Source organism: Camelus bactrianus, chromosome 24, assembly GCF_048773025.1.
Source record: "Camelus bactrianus isolate YW-2024 breed Bactrian camel chromosome 24, ASM4877302v1, whole genome shotgun sequence".
Taxonomy (NCBI): domain Eukaryota; kingdom Metazoa; phylum Chordata; class Mammalia; order Artiodactyla; family Camelidae; genus Camelus; species Camelus bactrianus.
Window position 1 is genome coordinate 11,102,458 of NC_133562.1, and position 22,430 is coordinate 11,124,887.

Sequence of the window (22,430 nt, forward strand, 5' to 3'; positions counted from 1 at the left end):
AACTGCTACCTTCTTGGGGAGAACTTCCCTGACCACTTATTTTACATTCCAACCCCTGCACCCCCAAGCCCCTATCCTGCTTCTCTGCTTTCATTTTCTCCAGAGCCACTGTGCACACGTATGCACACACAGACACACACACACACACACACACACACACACACACACACACACACACACCACTAGGATGCAGGTGCTATGGCAAAAAGGAGTTTTGGGCTTTTGGTCACTCCTATATCCCTGGTTCCTAGAATAGTGCCTAGCGCAGGAGAAATACTCAGTAAATATTTGTTGAATAAACAAAGGAATACAAATCAGTAAACGACATACATATATAAACACTCTCAACTCTCAACCACATTACCTGTGTAAAGTCCACACTACAATATTCACTTTTCCCCTAGCCTTTGCCTCAGCAGGACTGAGTCTATACTTGATACTCCTTCTAATCTGCTTTCATCTCTATAGAAAGGTTATATATTAAAAGCACCTGATACCATGTTTGACTCATAACAGGCCTCAAGAAATGCCAGTTCCTGTTATGAGCAAAGACCCAGAGAGCTAAGAGCATGCAGGAAGCCTTTATAGATGTATCTTCTCTCTTACCCAAGGTCATAAACTGGTACTCCACTGAGCAATACCCTTCCTCCCATAATTTCCTCTCTGTTTCCCATAAGCTTTGACTTCTTGTTTGTCTTCACCAGAAATCTGCAATTTATTCATCTGTAGAACCCAGTGCCTGGAGGAGTGCTAGGTTTGTTGAGTAAAATTGAGCTAACGGGGTACTTTAATACCACAAAACCAAATAAGATTGATTATCAGCCCCATTCTACGTGAGGAAACTAGAGATTCTGAGAAGTTATATGTAACCCCCATCATCACAGGGTCTTGGGTTAACCAGAGTGGGAACTAAGTCACGAAGGTTGGTGCTAGGGCTACAACTTTAATTTAAAAAGGCTAAGATTAAAGTGAGTTTGAGTCTACAAAATAAAGACCATAAGCAAATTCAAGTTCTAAAGAATGCTGGGAGTTAAGGGGTGGGGGGAGACAAAAGAATAGGATGCTTGGGAGCACATGAACATAAACCAAGCAAAGAGGGGTCTGGATAATTGCTACAAAACAACAGAGCTGTTCACATATCCAGGATTTATATTTACTGGCTGTTGGGTGGGATTGGTCTGAAAATATTGAGGCTAGGGCTCAATTTGAAGTCCTCTTCCTCAAAGTCAAATGCTGTTAACATTTTTTTTTTTATGATACAAAGCTCTTGTTTGCCTTAATCCATTTTATGGATTGTAGATGTCACTCTCATCCAACAGCTTAATTAGTAACTTCCTTGTCTAGCTCAATCTTGAAAGATAATGAGGAGTCAAGAATATTTACTGAAGTAATTTATCTCCATGTTCGTGTTAGTAGCAAAAGGGCAGGGGAGGAGGAAGAGAATTAGAGGGTATACGGCTTCAAGTACCAAGGCTAGGGAAGGGTATAGCTCAACTGGTAGAGTTCTTGCTTAGTATGCATGAGGTCCTGGGTTCAATTCCCAGTACCTCCATTAAAAAAAAATAAACCGAATCACCTCTCTTGCAAAAACAAATACCAAGGCTAATGGGGGGGGTGCCCTGTGTTCTCTGGAATTGAGCAGGTCCATCCCTTGCTGCTTAGTTGAGTTCTAGAAGAGCAGCCAAAGAACTGGCTGCTAAGGTCAGGCTGTTACTCTTACCACGCCTTCCAAGATGGCACCGATGCAACCGGCAAGAAAACTGCCTTCTAGGAAGGGTGACTTACAGAGAGAAGTGACCCTGTGTTTCCTGGGAGAGGGTAAAAATGATTCACAAGAGGGGAAACGAGTAAATACGACAGACACAGTGACAATATTTGGGCTTAATAATAATGTGACTTGGAGGACTTTTTTTTTTTTTTATGATTCCTGTTTTGGGAGAACAGTTTTAAAATCTTTCACTGGCCACAGCAGACCTGGTACTGTTAGCTAGACCGATTAATTTTACATCTGTTCTAACACAAATAGCCAACAGGCATATTATTTCCAGATTCCTAAAGGTTGGTGAATAGCAGTGGAATTAATTCTTGAGTGCAAATGAGAACATGCTCTCCCCTACTTATATCCTGTCAAGTTTTTTCCTTGTAGATGACACTGAGCAGAGCTTCTAGTCACAGACCCTGGTTTCTTAGGAAGGCAACCTGATCCATTTGAAAATTGGAACTAAAGTGGTTTGCAGTTTCTGTTATATGATTGCTATAAAAACTGTGAAATTCACCAAAACAGTGATCCTGGATTTGCTTTAGGTAAGCCCCTAATAACAGAACTATTACAACAAACTGTTAAGGTTTGGTTTCCCTCCTGGGGTTTACTCTGACACTAGAATCTCTATCCAAGTCTAACCCAAGTAGGGGAAGGGGATATATATATATATATTTTTTTTTTTTTAAATACTACATTTCATTAGTTTAGCATTGACTCGAACAGAATTCAAATAGTAAGAATAGAAGAATATCACTGGAATCTTAGGCCTTCAGAGAATATGAAGTTGAATTAATTATAGTCCTTGTCCCCGAGAAGTTTATAATCTAGCAGGATAAGACAGTAGGCTTACATAAGAGAGCTTCAAACAAAGTACAATGTTGGTTCAAAAGAAAAAGAAGGGTTGAGGGATAGACTTTGTTGCATTTGAGAAGGTTCTTGAAGGGTTTTAACAGGAGTGTATTGAGGGGAGGGCAAGGAATATGGAGTTGTGGAGGACATCCCAGAGGGCAGGACATCCCAGAGGGACACTCCCACTCCGTAACTCACGGTCCTGAACATTGATCTCTAAGAACTGCATGACTTATCTTTTTCTGAAAAAACAGAGTATTAAAACTGCTGCACAGATTTTCAAAATTTTGTTTTGCCTTAATCATCACTGCTGTTGATCACCAATCAGTAAGCAAGTTCTTTTTTTTTATTGAAGTATAATCAGTTTACAACATGGTGTCAATTTCTGGTGTACAGCATAATGTTTCAATCATACATAACATACATATTTTCGTTTTCATATTCTTTTTCATTAGGTTACTATAAGACATTGAATATAGTTCCCTGTGCTATACAGTATAAACTTGTTGTTTATCTATTTTATATACAGTAGTTAGTATCTGCAAGTAAGCAAATTCTTAATGTGTTCTGGGCATAACAATGAACAGAACCTGAATAAATCAAGCTAATTTAATGACTAATGTAAATATGCTGGATCTTCTATTCACAATTCACTTTGTTATTTGTCAGATGACCCCAGCGTTGTGGTCCAGGAATAGACAACATGTAAGGAAAGCTCAAAGTTAGAACTTACCCTTCAGTCCATGCGAACATTGTGTTATGTTAGGCCACTGCCTCAGCTTTACCAATAGATGATGCAGCAACCACTCCCTTTAGAAGTACCTGGATGGACAATTTGTGAAGTTCTGTCACCCAGTGTTCATCTTTCCTTTCCCACTGATACATCTTTCCATCAGAAATGTGCAGAGAAAAAGCAAGCACGATATAATAAACATGATAATAACCCAGCAGAACAAACTGTAACCAAGGAGAGGGGCTTTATCTAGTACAAGAGGTATCAGGGCTCTGTACTTGAATTCCGATATCCTCAAGTGATTGCCTTCTCTCACTCTGTGTTGCCCTGCCTGTAAAATGGGGCTAATTCAGCTCACCTGGATAACTCACAGACATGATGGGAAGATTAATTATTCAGGGTTCATTGAGTGCTTTCAATATGAAAAGCACGATGTATGTCACCAACAGAGGGCTCTGACTTCAGGGGAGACAATGAGCAGCAGGCACAGATGAACTTTTAAAAAACAAAGGCCCTATTCTCATGTAAATACTCAATAATAAAGGCTATGGAACGAAAGCTGCAGGAAATACAAAATATAAACAGAATATTTTCCATGAGGAGTCAGCAGATTTTATCAAGTTAATAAATTATTACAATAGAGTATATAAAATCAAACTCATGCAGAATCAGACCAGAGAATATAATGTGTGGCTACTGGGATTATCTGGTGGGAAAGATCTCATTGATTTTTGTAGAGCATTGGATCTGGGAGATTTTTAAATTAGGCAAGGATGATGACCCAGTTTGGGTGGGAAAAGCTTAGAGGTTCCCAAGGAAGAATACAGCCCAAGAAGTCGTCTCTGGAGGTACAGTTATTTTTAACCTTTCAGACCTGCATGACACGAAGAGAATTCTGAAAACTGAATGCAAAAGGAGACATTTTTAGGACTTCTGTATCCGTTTCTCATTGTCATGACCCTAGCAAAGAATTTAAAAGGACAGGCAAAGTTTATTTACAATTAAATAGGGAATTGAGGAAAATAAAATTTAGCTTGCTTTTTTATATTTACTAGTATATGAAGGAACAAAGTTGGAGGAATTTTCTCATGGACTGTGATTTGTCTAAGAAACCTCTGAACAAAATAAAGACCATAAGCATCAAATACAAAACACATTAGAGGTAAGTATGCCAAATTAAAAATTCAGTGAAAACATTATAGGTACACTAAGAACTTAAAAAAGACATATGTATCAGTTAGCTATTGCCAAAATAGTGCTTCATGACAAACAACCACAAAACCCAGTGACATATAACAGTAAGCACTTGTTCTCATGTTTTTTTTTTGTTTTGTTTTGTTTTGTTTTTATCATTTGGGCTGGTTCTGCTTCACTATGAGGCAGGACTGTTCCACAAGTCTCTTATCCTCCTTAAACCTGTGGGCTAGCCAGGGCATGTTGACCTCCTTGAGTCCTAGACTCAAACGAAAATTTCCACCCTATTTTGTCATCCAAAGCAAGGAATATTGCCAAGCCAAAGTCAGGGAGCTGGGAAGTACATTCTCTCTGTGTTATGAGGATCTAGGATGTGAATGCAAGGAAGGGTGAAGAACTGAGCCCAAGAATTCAAATCAAATTTTGTTCCAAAGTTATATATCAAAAATCTCTGGAAAAAAAATAGTCCAGAGACAGAGATCAAGATGGACCTGAGATAGAGAAGTACAACTTTTAACAAAATATTTATCATAATGATATTTTCCATTTCTTTCCCATCTATGTGTATATTTTCACTTGTGCATATAATTCTAATGGCTGACATCAGTCAGTTCTCTTCTTACTGATTAAAAAATTCTAAGGCATTTTTTCTTTTTAAACTTAAAGAACTTTATAATGGCTCTATAATAGAGAGAGCTTAGCTTCTCTGAGAAACAAACCCCATGTAGGGAAAGGTTTTGATAGTATCATTTCTGTATACCATAAGTAAATTCCTAAAAAGGGTTCTACCAAGTTACTGTCTCCAACCATAGAGGTGAATTCCATTTCCACGAATTTGGGGAGATTTTCAAATTAATGAGGAGTAGAGGTAGGAGCCCAGGATTTTTATACCATCTTTTTCAGTTCAATGAAATTTACAATAAGTGCTCAGAAAAGTTAACTACTAAGCACAATTTTAAACTCAACTACTAAGAGAATATTTTCCATCTGTAATATCGACTCTCTTGGTGTAAGTTTTCATCTTTTTTCACCAGGATTATTAGAAATAGAGTGCTGGAACCAATTGTGGTTTGGTTGAGGTCTGGTTTGTCTGCTAGTCTGGGCAGTGTCTATTCTTGGTTTAAATATCAATAGCTACAATTCTGGACTCATGTCTAGCTAGGATTTTAAAGGCAGTGCCAACAACCCCAGTTATCTCTTGGTTAATTGGTATCCACTTTACAGCCATGGAAGTAAGTCTGAGAGACTACTGGGACATGGCAACACACTTCTTGCCTCCTCGCTTCCGGAGATGAGGTTACCTGCCACTCCCCTGGCCAGGTCTCCATCCCAACCCATTGCCACCCTCCTGCTCCAGTATAAGAGCCTTAGCCTGCCCCTCTTTGAAAATGGGGCTGAGGGAAGACAAGAGTCAGTACCAGTCACTCTATCTGATTTTATTTATTGTGGGTGCCAGGCTTTACCAGACTTCAAATCACAGGGCTCTAACCAGATTGCATTCATGCATTTTACTCCATGATGTTTCTACACCATCCCGTTTCATTTTCCCTCAGAGAGATATTTCCCCTACCCCCATTGGCCGGCCCTTCAAGAGGCAGTTCAAATGCAGTTTCGTTTACATGAAGCCATAAAAATTTCCATCCTTAAATCTGAGAAAATGCTTCACTGTCTTCTCTAATCTTACCCACTACTTTGCACTTCCATCACTGAGGCGAGAACACACCGTCTTGCCCTGTGATGTACTTTGTAAATGTCTGCCTTCACAAAAGGTAGTTAAGAGTCTTCAGTAATTCATGAGCATCCTCATACCTCACCCTTTTCTCCTTGCACTACACTTACCCAGCAAAATCTCAACACTGGGTGAAGCCAACTGCCTGCCTTTTGCACTCTGACACTGAGTCTGCTGAAGAATAGTTAAAAGCAATGCTAAGTGCTGTCATTACCCACCATGGTCTCCAATGGTAACTGGACCCTGACATTGCCCAGGGCAGCCCTCCTACTGTCTGTGCGTAGCAGCTGCTCCAAACCTTCCCATCCTAGTTAAGCTCTGTGCCCCGACCGGGATCCTGCCTACCCTCAGCAGTTAATTTGGATTGTTCTTTGAGAGACAGAAAAAGCCCACTCATCAGGACCTGTCTCAATCTCTTCTCCCCTTCTACCTCTCCCCAATGTACACCTATGCATGTATCCACACTAAAGTGCCCCACCCAGATCTCCTTTACTGGCAGGTGCTCTGAGAGCTGGTTGTTTAAAATTCACAGGCACTGCCTTCCCTGGAGAATTGCCCTTGGGCCAACAGGACCCAACTGGTCTGGAAGGCTATGACCCAGTCCCCTGGCAAACAGACTTCAACCAAAGAGTAACTAGCACAGGGGAAAAGGCCAGTGCTCTGCCTCAAGGTGGGTAATGCTGTGGTGCAGTTTGTGATGTAACCCTTCCCTCCACAGTCAGACTGACATCAATGTCAAGACCACATTCTCGCTTAGCTTTCTTCCCTCCTCTATAGAGAAGATACAGAGTAGTATCAGAAGAGGAGAAGATTTTAGGAGAAAAATGAATTCCATTTTTGACATGTTAACTCTGAAATGCCTATCATTAAATTTAAAGTGTCTTGAAGGCAATTGATATTGAGGGTTTCAAGAAGTGATGTGCTGGTAAATATTTAACTGGCTCTCTGGTGGAGGGTGGGAGTGCATGCATCTATACATACATTAGTTTTAAGCATTTTCCTGATATCACCAATGAATTCTCACAAAATGTTTCTGCTGACTTTTGTCAAGTGCTTGTATCCACTTGTATAACCCACCTGCAACTGGTGAATGAGTGCAGTTATGATGTGAATATGGTCAATATTCATGTTTATGTTAAGAAGTAACAGAAAGTGAAACAATGATGAGTGGATCAGAATTTCTCTTGTTCATCAATGATATGAGCAATTTCTTTGCTAAACTGGATAATAATTTTTGAATACAAGAATATTTCCTAAAATTTTTGGTGTTATAATGTAACAGCTATAGACATGACACACTATTAAGCTTAATCTACATTGTTAACATTTTCTCAATCACCTTCTTAAGTCTAGAAAATCCATAAAACAATAAATTAAGCGCTGATTTGAAGCATTTCCCCATTTCTATGGCGTAAATATTCCCACTGTGGCAGTTTTCAAGTTACCAACATGACATCACTGAATGTGGAATTGGAAGAGATGTGCAGTAATACACAGTCTAGTGTCTTCAACATACACATACAACAGACATACAAAATCTCAAGAGCATTGATAATTTTAAAATGTAGCAAAACTGTTTGGAAGGAATATGTTTTAAGTATTTATTACCTGTGTTGCTAATGTAATTGATTTCATTATAAATTTATAGTAATGGCTGGGTTTAGCAGTCAGCTCACAAAATTCCTAAAAATTTAACAATCAGCTTGTGAGCTGGTGCAAGCTGGCTGCAGCACACCATTGGTTTAAAGTGAAGTAAAGGGATCTGGGCTGGGACATCAAGCGTATAGGTGGTGGTCAAACCAGGGATATGGGTGAAATTTCCCCAGGGTGAATATAGTTAATAAGTAGGTAAGAGAAGGTAGTGAGGATGAAACCCTGGAGGAAACCAACATTTAAAAGCAGGCAGTAAAAAGTGAGCATGGGGAAGAGATGAGAAACAGCCAAGGGAGGAGTAGAAATGGAGACGGCAGAGGATGGTGGTGAGCAGGGCAAGGGAAAAGAATGATTAAGAAAGAGGGAGTGGTCACCAGGATGAAATGATGCTACAAGGTGATGACAAGGAATGAAAATTATCCGTTCATTTAACATTTACTGATAATTCATTTTTTGCTTAGCACTCTGGAGTGCTTGGAAATCTAGTGTGTTAAAGGGGGGACCAGTTAGCCTTACTTGAGGCTGAGGACCAAAACACACCCCAAACACGGTGCTTACCACCCTAGATATATATGGTTTTGAGAAGGAGGTGGCCATGACCTTTTCCCCAACACCCACCTTAAGGGCATAGAAGGAGTAAAGCTAAAGTGCCTTGAGAATCGAAAGTTCTCTGGAGGGTTTTCCGGGAGTTGTGAATGATACCACCATGCATATTCTCGTCACTTAAAGCCCAGAGTGCCATTCAGAACTACTTTGGAACATAGCAACTTAAGTTCCCGGAGTTCTGGGGGCCTGGTGGCTGACTCACTCCAGAAAAAAAGTGTACACGTGAGAGGCAGCTGAAGTGGTCTACAGGCACAGAGCAAGAGGCTGTGTCTGAGAAGTACTGCCTCCAGTTAAGAATCCCACCCTGGAGACTTCTGAACGTGTCCTGACTAAGGGGCTCTGCCACAGGGCCAGGTGGCCTCTGCAGAAAGGTTGGAGGTGAATGTTCGGATAGAGAGATCACAGCTACCCATTTACTGTGTAAAATTGCCTTTCCTTAGTTTCTGGGACATAATTTCTCCCGGTTCTCGTATCTCTTGATTTCTCACATTGTCTCACTAATCCTCCTTACCCATCCATTCCCCCGACCTGCTTAGGTCTTCAGGGATTCAGTCCTTCCTATGTCCCTGAGACTCCTCCATCAAATTACCTTCAGAAAGAAATTCCACTTCCTAGTTTGAACTGAGTATACTATATTTCACATAATCTAAGAATCACGTTAGATCTGAGTTTCCATACTGAAGTGATATTGATACAGCTTATTCTTTTCAGCCTGAATTTTCACACATCTTCCTTCCTCCATTGTGGCAAACTTACTGATGCGCCAACCCAAATACAAGTGTACAGATCCCACACATGCTTACCAAGAACTTCTTGCTATCTATTTTTCATAGAAGAAGACAAATTATGAGTAACAATTATGCATGCCAGGTCAGAAGCCCATCACCCCTCATGTAAGGGAGCTGTCTACTAGAGGAACTTGGAAATGCTTAGAAGCCATAAATGTTCATAAAGGAAACAGGTTTAACAGGCAACTTGATTGAACATGGTTGAGTGAATATTATGCAGTAAGGAAAGCCGCTTGGAATGTAACAGAATGTTTGGGGAGGGTAATAGATGGGGAGAGAAGCACTAGAAAATAGAAGGAGCATTGTTAAGGCAGAAAAGGCATGCAGCCAAGGCTACAAGAAAGATGTGAAGCGGAGAGGCCGAAGGAAGTTCAGGATGGTAAGATCATTATATGTATCATATAATGGCTCTAATGGTGAAGGAACAAAATAGCACATGTTTTCCTAGCAAGCTGTAGAATCCTAATGGTTTAGCTCTGGGCACAAAATAGAGGATAACAGAAACCAAAAAGAGGAATGTTGTCATCAATGTCATCATTCTTCCCACCAAAATATACCTCCCCAAGGAGACTAATTAACAAGGGGAAATAGGATAAAGTTAGCTGTGCCTACCATTGGTAACTATAAAATTATTGCAGTGCTGTAATTCATTAATAAATCACCAGTATAAACCAGGCAACGACCCTGAGCCTCCTTAAAAAATGAAACGTATCCTTCTGTTACACTGCTTAAGTACAGACATTTACCCAGGTTCACAATCCCTTATCTGAAACTCCTAGGACACGATGTGTGTATATATAGCATCTAACATGGCACCTCAAGGGGAATCTGAGTCAAATAAAGACAGACTATAATTAACTGCACCGTAGGTCAGGCCAGGTTTTGCAGCCAGATGACCTCAGGATAGGTCAGGATTAGGGAATAGTGGAGAAGGCATTGTGGACCTGTGTTTAAAATCTGACTTTTATTTTAACCCATCTATTTTATTACTTCATTTATAATTTATGATTCCTAAGTTTCTGCATACATCCTAATTCATAACCAACATTCCTGATACTCTTTTTCAACTAATATTTATGGAACTCCTATTACACACTAAGCATTATTCTAGGCACTGAATGACCAGCAGTAGACAAAAACAAAGTCCCTGCCTTCAGGGAACTGATAATGACTCCCTTTGAGAAATAGGAAAATTCACAAATGAGCTATAGGTGATTAAAGAATTCAGTTTGATTCCTAAATCTAGACATGGCTCCTAAAGAGCCGCGTCTTACATCACACTTGCTATATTTAGTGATATTAATGCCAAACGTCAAGAAGTTCATAATCAGGCTTGCTATACAGCTCTTTTATAGTGTAGTTTTAGAACATACTTGCAGTATATAGCACATTTGTAGTCATACTTCTCTTTTTCTTTCTACAACTGCTTACTTGTGCCGTAATATTTTTTCTTGGTCAATTTATAGCTTTATTTCATTTATTTTCTTTTTGATGATCCTGTATTTTTTGTTATATTTCATTATTTTATTATCTTTAGTATACCTTTCAAAATCCTTCCTTATTGTTATATTGTTTTTTCTGCATTTAGTTTTGGCTTCCTCCTCTATATTCCTGAGTTACTATTTTCCATCTTTTTTGTTTTTACATAAAGGCATTTAAGGGTACCAGTTTAATCCTAAGAACCGCTGTATCAACACCTCACAAGTTTTAATATTGACAACTTTTATTATAGTTCAATTCTAAATGTTTTAAATTTCTATTGTAATTTTCTCTTTAGCCACAAGATGTTTCTTAATAAATTTTCAAAGTTCCTAGCACATGTACTGTTGTCACACAGTGACATATAATACTGATTCTTTAAAATTTGATCAGGTTTTTGTAAATTAGCATAACATCGATTTTTTTTTTTTTAATACTACATGTACTGGAAAAAAAGCACACTGCGTCAGGTACAGGATTCTGTATTTACCTATTAGATCTTCTGCATCAAGACTATCCAGTATGGTAGCCACTATGGGTAGCCAGATAGGCTACTGAGCACTTGAAATGTGACACGCGATGTACTGAAAAAAAGAATGCAAAACATCTCATGAATTTTATATATCTTGAAATAGCATTTGACTTACATAAAAAATATTATTAAAAGTTCCCCTGGACCAGAAGTTTATTCTTTCATTACATAACAACACAATTATTATTAGATTAAAATTTTAAAAAATTATATGTATAAAAGTGGTCACATGATTTTACTTGTGTAATCACACTAACCTCAGTCCTACATGGATAAAAAGTAAAACATATCATAGTAAAACAAAAACAAAAACAAACAAAAAGTTCCCCTGCTTCCATATTTTTAAATGTATCTACTAGGAAAAAATTTAATTATATATGGAGTTGACATTACATTTCTATTAGAATCATTCTCTATTTTTATTGTTGTCTGTTTGAGCCAAGTTTCTGCTTGAAGTGGATTAAAATCCTTCCACTGTGGTTTTGGAGTTTTACATTTCTGTTTGTGATTCTCAGTTTTTGCTTTATATGTTCCGAAGTTATTACATCTTAAGTGGTTTTTCTATTCAATTACTTAGAATCCTTTTTTATTCCTATTACTGCTTTTGCTTTAAATTCTGCTTGGATATTAACATACCTGTGTTTACCTTCTAACTATTGTATTTTGTTTTAGTTGTTCTCTCTTAATAAGAATAATGCAATTGGGTTTCCCAATTTTATGTCTTTTTATAAATAAGCTTAATCTGTTTATGATATTGTGACTGATGTATTTAGACCTAATTCTATGATATTCTTATATATTGAAGTATAGTCAGTTTACAATGTGTTGATTTCTGGTGTACAGTGTAGTGATTCAGTTATATACATATATATGTGTGTGTGTGTGTATATATATATTCCTCTTTCATGTTCCTTTTCATTATATGCTATTACAAAATATTAAATACAGTTCCCTGTATATAGTAGGACCTTGCTATTTATCTATTCTATATATAGTAGTTAGTATCTGCAAACCCCTAACTCTCAATTTATCCCTCTATTCCCCTTTTCCCCCCAGGTAACCACAAGTTAGTTTACTATGTCTGTGAGTCTGTTTCTGTTTTGTAAATAAGTTCATTTGTGTCATTTTTTAAGATTCCATATATAAGTGATACCATATGGTAGTTTTCTTGCCCTTTCTGGCTTATTTCACTTAGTATGACAATTTCCAATCCCATCCATGTTGCTGCAAATGGCACTATTTCATTCTTTTTTATGGCTAAGTAGTATAAACATATTGTGTAAATATTGTATAAATATACCACAACTTCTTTATCTAGTCATGTCGATGGACATTTAGGTTGTTTCCATGTCTTGATTATTGTTAATAGTGCTGCTATGAACATTGGGGTGCATATATCTTTTCGAATTAGAGTTTCCTCCAGATACATGCGCTGGAGTAGGCTGTTGGATCATATGGTAAGTCTATCTTTAGTTTTAAAAGATTCTCCATATTGTTTTCCATGATGGCTGCACCAAACTACATCCCCACCAACAGTGTAGGAGGGTTTCCTTTTCTCTACACCCTCTCCAGCATTTACTGTTTGTAGACCTTTTAATGATGGCCATTCTAACTGGTGTGAGGTGATACCTCATTGTAGTTTTTACTTGCATTTCTCTGATATTAGCGATATTGAGCATTTTTTCATGTGTCTATTGGCCATTTGTATATCTTCACTGGAGAGTTGCTTGTTTAGGTCCCCTATTTTTGGATAGGGTTGCTTGTTTTTTTGTTATTGAGTATGATATTCTTTCATTAATTGGCTACTTTTTCTTTTTTTTGTTTATTCCTTCTTTCCATTGGATGAGTACATTTTCTCTATTTCTCCTTCTCTCTTTTTCCTTTTCCTCCCTCTTTTCTGGCTCTTAAATTTTGGAGTTATATTTGTCTTTTTAAAATAATGACATATTTTATACTAACATTTTAAATATTACTCTTACAAATTCTACCTTAAAGTTTTCCCAGAAAGTCTAAAGTTTTTCAGTCTTTCTAGTCCCCTGAACAGAAAAGTCCCTTAGCATACTTTATCTATTCATTCATCAGGCTTCCTACCTTGTATCTTGTTACTGTATCAGCTACCTGTTGCTTCAATAATGCTGTGTAACAAAGAACCACACAGACACACAAAATCAGTGGCATAAACCAAAAAACATTTACTTAGCTTAAGAGCCTACAGGATCTAGCTGATCTACACTAGCCTTGCACCTGTGGTCAGCTGGCTGGTTGGCTGGGTGGCCCTGCTGATCTTGGTTGGTGGTTGGCTGGTGTTGGCTGTGTTCACTTGGCTGTCTTTCTCTCACATTCCTTCAGCAGTTAACCTGGGCAGACTTCCATGGCAAAGACAGAGGTACAGAGGGGATGCAGAACTATGCTTTTGATGCACAAAAGGGGATGCACCAGTACTTCTACAAGACTATACAAGTCAAATCAGCTAACGTTGACCAAATCAAGTCACACAGCCAAACTCAGTGTGGAGGAGCAAGAATATTAACTCTGCCTCTTCAGTGAGAACTGTAAAATCACATGGTGCAAGAACTCGGAGAAGTAAAGAATTGAGATCATGAATGCAACCAATCTGTCACATTTAACTTTACCTTTTCTTTCCACCCCAAAAGGAAGTGATCTGTTTCATACAAATAACTATATTTGACACGTTTTATGTCATCTTTTTCCTTTTTTTGTGTTCTATGCCTTCTTCTGGATAATGATGATTTTGCTAAAGTACTCTTCCATAGATGACAAGCTCTTGATCTTTATTAAGTCCGAAAAGTTTTCTATTTTGCCTCACTTGAGAATGATAGGTTAGCTGGGTGTAACATTTAGGCTGACTTATTTTCCCTCAATACTTGACTCCACTGTATCTTGATTGTTGCAGAGAGTTCTCTTGTCTAAATTTTATTCCTTTATAGGTCATGTGTCTTTTCTCTCAGGTAGTTTTTAGATGTTTTTCTTCCTGAACACTATCATGGTGTATCTGAACATGGATTCATTCTTCTTTGCCTGGATTGGACTTCGTGCAGATTAACAATCTGAGCATTAATAGAGTGAACTGTGGAAAACTGTCAGCTTTTATTTAAGCATAGCTTTCCCACCAATCCCTCCATTTTCTTCTTCTGGAGCTACCTTATTAAAACTCCACATTCACTTCTGTATCTCTTCAATGTTCCTTCATTCATATATATTTTAATCTTTTTGTTTCTTTGTGCTCTGGTATCACACTATCATCTAATTCACAAATTTTCTCTTCAGTTGTATCCACCCTACAGTTTATGCCAATTAGCTTGTTTCAATTACTGTATTTTTTACTTGAAAGATTTCTCAAGTTTATGTGTATGTGTGTGTATATATATATATATTTAATTTCTCCATGTTTTTGTTTTGTAATTTTACCCTTTTGATGATGTGAATGGATATACTTCCTTGAACATCTTAAAATTCGTATTTTAAAATGTCAGACTGTTCTATAAAATTAATTTTATGTGGTGGGACTACATGTTCTGTCAAGTGATCTTGACATATTTTGAAGTTTTAGTTCATGGACTTATTTAAAGTAGGTTTTACTTTTATTTTTATTTTTTCTCTCTTCCTCATCCTTCCTCTTCCTTCTGTAATTCCGTTTGTACTCCCGGACCCCTACACAAAGTCCAGAACTAAATCTTTAAGAATTTCTTTCCCTACAATTCCTAAATTATAGGAACGTTTTATAAGTTCCTAAATTATAGGAACGTTTTAGACCTAATTATCAAAATACCTTGCTTTTGCTCCAGATTAAGAAGGTAAATATGTACTTTCTAACATCATTATACTCAGCTTCCTCAAAACAAGGCCTACGCAGTGGCCAGCAACAGCAAGCTTATTTTTTAAAACCTCATTTTATATGTGGAAACGGTTGGGGAGAGTTGCATTCTAGCTGCCTCTGATTGTCAGGCAGTAAATCTGGCTCCAGGATCTGATCCTGTGTAACACTTTTAGTTTCTATTACTTCATAGGAGCCAATTTCTTAAGTATCACTACAGTATCACTATGTGCTTCTAGACTCAGAACCCAGGTGGCCCGTGGTTTCAGCCTCACTCGCCAATTTACATTTTTACTCTATTTTTGTTCCACAGAGATGCTTAGTTTGTTTGAGCCAGGCTATCTCTGCTTTGGTTCACCTTTTTGTTTTATCTAATATTATTAATAATATGTGTTTGGAGATGGTACATCAAAGCATGAACTACGCCTACTTGATCAGAAGTCTACATGGAATGTTCAAACACACACATATGCACACATACACACACACAACCCCAAAACAAACACAAAAAACCGCAAACATATTCTTTCTGACCTTGAGTGACTGACCTTGTTCATTTTCTATTCCCAAAGAAACATTCAAGTCAAATGACATTTTTAGTGATACCAATGATTAAACATAAACTGTTACCCTCCAAAAAGACTATTTCGAATTATGGTTCAAAGACGTTTAATCATGGAAACACTTAGGTACATTTTATTTCAAAGAACCGAAGAGTTTAGTCCCACTAATTTGCAGCTTGGAATTCAATTTCTTCTTATAAAAATCCAGTTATAATTTATTAAAACTAAAATAAAAATTTTTCAGGGGGGGGAGAGCGGGGTAGAGGATGAATGACTTTCAGAATAGCCTGAGAGTCGTGAATAAAGAAAAACATTGCTGTGTTTATTTAGAGAGTATTACCCCTTGGAGCCAGCGTTTGCACTAATGCATTTTACATTAGCGTGCCGCATCAGGAAATCCTGACTTTTTGGTGCCAAGGGGGTAATTAATATCAGTTCATGTTTTCAAAATGGTTGTGTTTATGTGGGAATGAGGACTGAGCACTAACATATTGAGCTTGAAGTATGAAAGCTTGCTGTGAAGCAAGATCTTTGGAAAGACTGGAATACTGAAATTAATGAACAGGAAGTAGGATTTCTAGCAATAGAACAATATTAGTACCAGAAAGAAAGCTACAGCCGTACTTCCTTGCTCTTCATTTACTAAGCATTAACAGAAGTAATTCCCTAGTATAGTCATGTTGATAAAATATAAAATCCTTGATAGCTATAAACAGTATTTTGATACTAACATCAGGAGTCCTAAAAGTTTAAAAAAATGATGTGTATGAAAAAGTAGATAAAAAACAATCATTAGTCCAAAATATTCTTCCATGGCTAATATAATTATACCTCTTGTTGACATAAAATTCTGTATATTTGACCAAAAGCTGAGTAACAAGAGCCACTATAGGTGTAAAATCAATGCTTTTAGTATATCTTTTTTTTTTTCCTGCCAAAAAGAAAAGTCAGCAGGGAAACGAGAATCAAAGTACACACTTCATACGGTAAAAATTAGAAAACAAAGGAAATGGCAAGAAAGCATTAGAGAAAAAAGTCCAAAAAAACAAATTAAAGCAGAAATGAGAATAAATTTAAAAACCTAAATGATTTTATAAAGTCCTACTAACACAATTCTCAAAATAAGTACTTAAAAGACATGCTCTTTATACAATTTATTACTATACAGATTCTAAAAAGATAATACATTTTTACCAATATTTTAAAATTAAATCTATTGTTACTAAATACAGCATTCAATTAATTCAAGTGATGGAAGGCAGAGGAAATCTTAAAGGAAATATAATGAATTTTGTCCTATTTCATTAGTCAAGAATATGAACTGAATGATTATGAAATACACCACACACACAATACACTAACTCGTCATTCCTAAAAATGGTGACTCCAATCAGAATGCCATCGGGCAGTATGAACTGGCCCTCCACTACGTGCCCCTCCATCAGAATAGAGGCTTTGCTGCTGTAACAAAGAGTTTAAATAAGACGGAACTGTTATTTCTCTTGTGTCAACGTCCAAGCAGAGAGGAAGTAGACGAATGGGATTCATGAAGCCATTCAGGAGACTTTTGATTCTGTCTAGTTATACTGTCGTTCTCTAGAGTGTTTTTCTAATCTATAAAGCCAAAGCTCCCCACTAATATGTCATATGCCAGCCCTTGGGGAATGGAAAAGAGAAAATGAAGCACACTTTAAACAATGTAATCTAGAAACTGCACATGTCACTCAAGCTCACATTCCACTGGCTGAACTTAGTCAGATGACCACATCTAGATGCAAAAGAGGCTGTGAAATATAGTCACTAGGTAGGCAGCCATGTGCCTGAGCAAAACTTGGGGATTTTTTTTTTAAAAAGAGAAAAGAATACTGCGGAATAATCACTATGCCCCAACAGAGACCAAGATGATAAAACCTTCTCAGAATATACAGCATTTTTCATTCACCTATTCTAACGTTAAGTAATTATTTATAACGTACTGTCTCATGAAAAACCTCAGTATGTTATCACAGTTAAAAAAATTATAGCCTAAACATATATACAATGCTCACATATCCAAGTTTTTAAACTACAGATCTCTATCAGGAAAAAGATGAAATAAAAAAATATACAAACACATGTATCCACATATGTACAAGTATATAACACACACACACATATATGTATATGTATGTGTATCTGTATAGTATCCCTCTTCATTCTCAAGTTTCCCAGATAGAGCAATAAATTAAATGATCACCCTATTTATAGGTCTTTAATAAGTTAACAAAAATTATATTGCATTGTCTATTTCCAAGAATTGGACTTTTAAACAATATAAAAGATTTTATATTGATTTGTTAATTTTTTTGTAGTTATCAAATTATGATACTTCGGGGCAGCCATGGAGGTAATTAGGCTGCAAAAAATTATAAAGCTTGAAAATGTCAACAAGCAAGAATCTCCAAGAGGTTCTAGTCTTTCTCCATAAAAACACATTTCAGTAATTCTCTTACAAGCAGCCATTCAATGTTTATACCCTTGTAATTAATTCTTATCCAATTAGAAAAAAAAAAAAAAACTTTTGCAAGGGGGAAAAACTCACAACTTTATGCCAATTAAGTGAAGTTATACTTAAATAATTAGTCTTTGAAATGGCATAAATCAAACATGCCTAACTATAATGTTTTAAATAAACAAAGTAAGGTGACATCTCAGATCAGTTGGTTTATTAAATAAAATGATACTGACACAACTGGTTATCCATACAGAGAAAAGTTAATGCTCTAAATCATACCATGTACAATAAATTTTAGAAAAGTGGAAACAAATATGAGGAATATTTTATAAATTTGGAAGTTAGGGAGGTTGTAAGAAGCTATGAAATTGAATATGTAAAAGTCTTAAACATTTAATACAGTGGAAGACATAACTAAAGTTAAAAAATAATGAACAGAGTGAAGAGGTGTACAATATATAGAGACAGAATTAACATTTGGACACTTAGAACCATATATAATTTTATATATTTATGTATATGTGTTTAAACTATTTCCTTTCTATCTTACACAACAAACATCTCAAAACAAAAATGCACAAAGAACATTAAAAGGCATTTCACAGCAAAAAATAATAAAGTGTCATTAGGTATTTGAAAAGATGCTCAAAGTTACAAATAAATCAAATGTAATTCAAATTAAATTCTGCAGTAGCCTTTTTAAAGAAGCCTACTAAAACTGCAAAAATTAACGAGGCTAACAATCTGGTGTTAGAACGATGTATCTTTTAGGAAGACAAAAAAGTACACAGCCTTACACCTAACATATTAAGAAATTTACTGTACAGAAATACCCCAACAATCATACAAAAACAAGAAACCCTGAAAGTTTATGAAAGCTTTGTTTTTGCAATAGTAAAAAATTAGGAACACTACAGGAATAAGGAGCATTTAAAATATTTTTAACTTAAAAGTTGCAGAACAGTATGGCTAGTATGACTCTTATTTTTGTTTAAAAAGACAAAAAGAATAATATGTTGGCTTATGTGTATAAAACCAAGTTGGAAGAAGTATATCAAACCTTTTTACTGTTACCTTTAAGAGAGAAAATTATGGAGACTGTTCACTTACTATATAATCTATTTTTGCTAACATCTTAATTACTTAACATAAATGACTTTTAAAAATAAAAGGCAGTGATTTAGTCATACAAATTCTGAGATGGTTCCTAATCCATTATTGACACTGAAGATACAGAATTTCACAAGCAGGAAGAGCCCCTGGTACCAAGGTGTTATTTAAAAGAGTACTTGTCTTTTAGAGATACATACTGAAATAATTAAAGGACATGGTGTCTGTTTCAATTTGTAGGTGGGTGTATGGACAGTAAAAGATTGGGCATGAGTTGCTAAGTAGTTAAGTTTCTGGTATATGAGCATCATTACACCATTCTCTCCACTTTGGTGTACATTTGAAAATTCCATTAAAAAAAACAAAACCAAAAACAATTTGCCACCACAACTCTACAGAAAAATACTAATGTAGTCTCAAACAACTAAACTAGCACACTTAAATATTTTTAAATGTTGATCTCTTAGTACAGTTTGCTTTTACAATTTCATGGGATGGGATGGTATTTTATTATAATATATTTCAATAAAATATTCAGTTTTAGAACATATAGTCAATATGACAATGTCAAACTTGGTAGAAAGCTACAGGTAAAGTTATTCTTACTAGGTATCAAAGGAGTAAGGTAATTTTTGTCACCACCAATTAGAAACTTTTACGAAATAGGACTGTTATAAAACAATTAAACCTTGCAGATGCACTAGTCTCCAGGAAGAAAGTCCTGGAGGAAATTCTGCTTATTAAAATTGCAATTTTAGTTTCCATTAAAAGGAGAATAAGACAACAGAAGATGGGCTGGCAAGACAAATTATTTCTTAATGTCAGTTGAGCTTATTTCAAATGAGATAACATATCTACACCAGGTTGGGTTCAGTACAATTTTGTCTCCTCAACTCATTTATCTAATTCAGTCATCTTGATTATAGCCTCATGGACTTCATTTTCAGAGAAAGAATTCTGTAACAAACAGCCCACACAACATGCTGATTACTGAACAGTTAATTCTAATTAACTTGGGCATGACAAGAGAATTTTGATAAAGTCCTAGAATACAAATACAGTCTGCTTATACCAGACTAACTTATAGAAAAAACCCACAGCATAATCTCCAGACAAAACAAGAGAGTCAAAGAGATCTAATTTAAAGAAACAAATGAGAAAATTAAAATCGCAAATAATTTATTCTTCTGTTAGAGTTGATACAGTTTTAAATAGCAACAAAGTACACAGTGGTGGAAAATTGGCACAGAACCTATAAACATTTCAATCACAATAAGGCTGTCCATGCTTTACCTGTTCAAACTTGATGTCTGTTTTCTACTGACCACATTGGAAAAAACCCTACTCTGACCTTAAAACACACACTCTCTTTCACACACACAGAGACACACTGAAATTCTTCCTTTTGATTACAGTATAGTGAGAACAGTACGTTTTGCTTATTCAAATCTATGGCACCCCTTCTGTTTTGTTTCCAGTTAGAAGTGGGAAAAAACAATTCAATTATAAAGAACATATCTTATTCCCTGGGCAAAGGCAACTGTGATGAAAATAGCAACTTACCTTTGGGCTAGATGTTTTCAGATTATGCTTAAATAATTACGGTTATAAACTTCTCAATGCATGATTTCCTGCCCAATGCAATATTCCTGAAATTAGCTAAAACAATCAGGCAGGCACAGGACAGTCTCAAATATGATTAAATGTGCCATGCTAATAAACAAAGTGATCTAGGGTGCACCCTTATGCTTTTAACACAGATCAGAATGAACCTCACCAACAAGCATTTTCCTAAACATCTGCGTTATATTAATTAACATAAAAAAGGGGAAAACTTAAGTGTTCCTTTATAAATGGCATTATTTCCAGTTAAGAAAGTTGAAATAAAGGTTTTTAAAGTCTCCTGAACTATTCTAATATATAAACCAATTATCCTTCTAATGTTAAAAAAGAAAATTGCTGAATCAATGTTGACTCTTCTTTGATATTATTTATAAAATGTTTTGATATTACTTACTAAGTTCCCTGATTACTCAAACAAGGTAAAATTAACACTTTAATTTTCAGTTATTGCTATTTTAGGAGAGGATTATCACTTCATTTACATGAAACTGTTACCAAGATTCTTCAGATCCAACATGAAGTAATTCTTATTGCCTCACATTTTAAAACTGTATTATAAATGAGCTTTTATAAAAAGGTTTTAATCCACAAAACTGGAAAGCTTGTAAAAAAAAAAGTCTTTTTACTCAAAACTGTATCACAGTGCCCTTGATTATCTAACAGATAAAAGGATCTGAGTTTCCTCTCAAGAACGTAACAGTGGACATATGGTGTGCTTTGTCTTCTCCCTCACCTTTATCTTCACAGAACACCATTTGAGACCAACATAGTCAAGCATCCACCATGCTCTGATCCCCATTAACAGAGGGTGTCTGATTCTGCCCAGTGCGCAGTGTACCGCCTTGCATACTCACCACATGAAATAAACATAATATACAAAATATTGCTGCTGTAAAAAGTGTACATTTCCCTCTTCCCCTTACAAAAGAATCTGTGGAAAAGTATTAAATTCCATTAACCTTCATAAACATACAAAGCTGTTCACACCTTTCAGTCTGTAACAGTTCATTTGAAACACAGTTCCGAAATCACTGCAAATTGGTTATGTCATTGTATTTTCTGTCCAATGTTGCCATCTAGAGTAGAAATGTGAAATCAAGAGTATTTTTGAGCTACTAAAGCCTTTTCATAACTAAGCCACAGAGGCTGCTTACTGATGAAACAGCCATTTATCCAGAAGGTTTTTCCAAAAACTAGATGGAATGAAAGGGTCTCTTCACAGGGAGGTGTCCACAGTGCTGAGGTGACAATATGGCTGCTAATAGATACTGGCTATTGGAATGTAAGTACTTTTCACTGCTGGTAATTTCCATACTGTCCCTAAAAGATAAATTTTAAAATATTATTAGATCATAGTTTGACCATGACAGCCTGGCATAGAAAATTATAAATCAACCTGAACATTGCCATACTACAAAAGCAACTACATCTAACACACAAAAACTGTTGTATATTTAGGTACACAGTATCTCTGAAATGT

At 36.2% G+C, this 22,430-nt stretch overlaps 1 protein-coding gene across 3 annotated transcripts in view; it reads right to left on the reverse strand.

Moving 5' to 3' along the window:
• Window positions 1-20,489: 20,489 nt before the first annotated feature.
• SS18 (SS18 subunit of BAF chromatin remodeling complex) overlaps window positions 20,490-22,430 on the reverse strand; it is a 56,229-nt gene continuing 54,288 nt past the window's right edge. For all 3 annotated transcript variants that reach the window (XM_010969026.3, XM_045505916.2, XM_010969027.2), the window contains one exon: window positions 20,490-22,270. In XM_010969026.3, coding sequence (XP_010967328.1) covers window positions 22,244-22,270 — 27 coding nt within the window. In that variant the 3' untranslated portion in view covers window positions 20,490-22,243. The remainder of the gene's footprint in view (window positions 22,271-22,430) is intronic.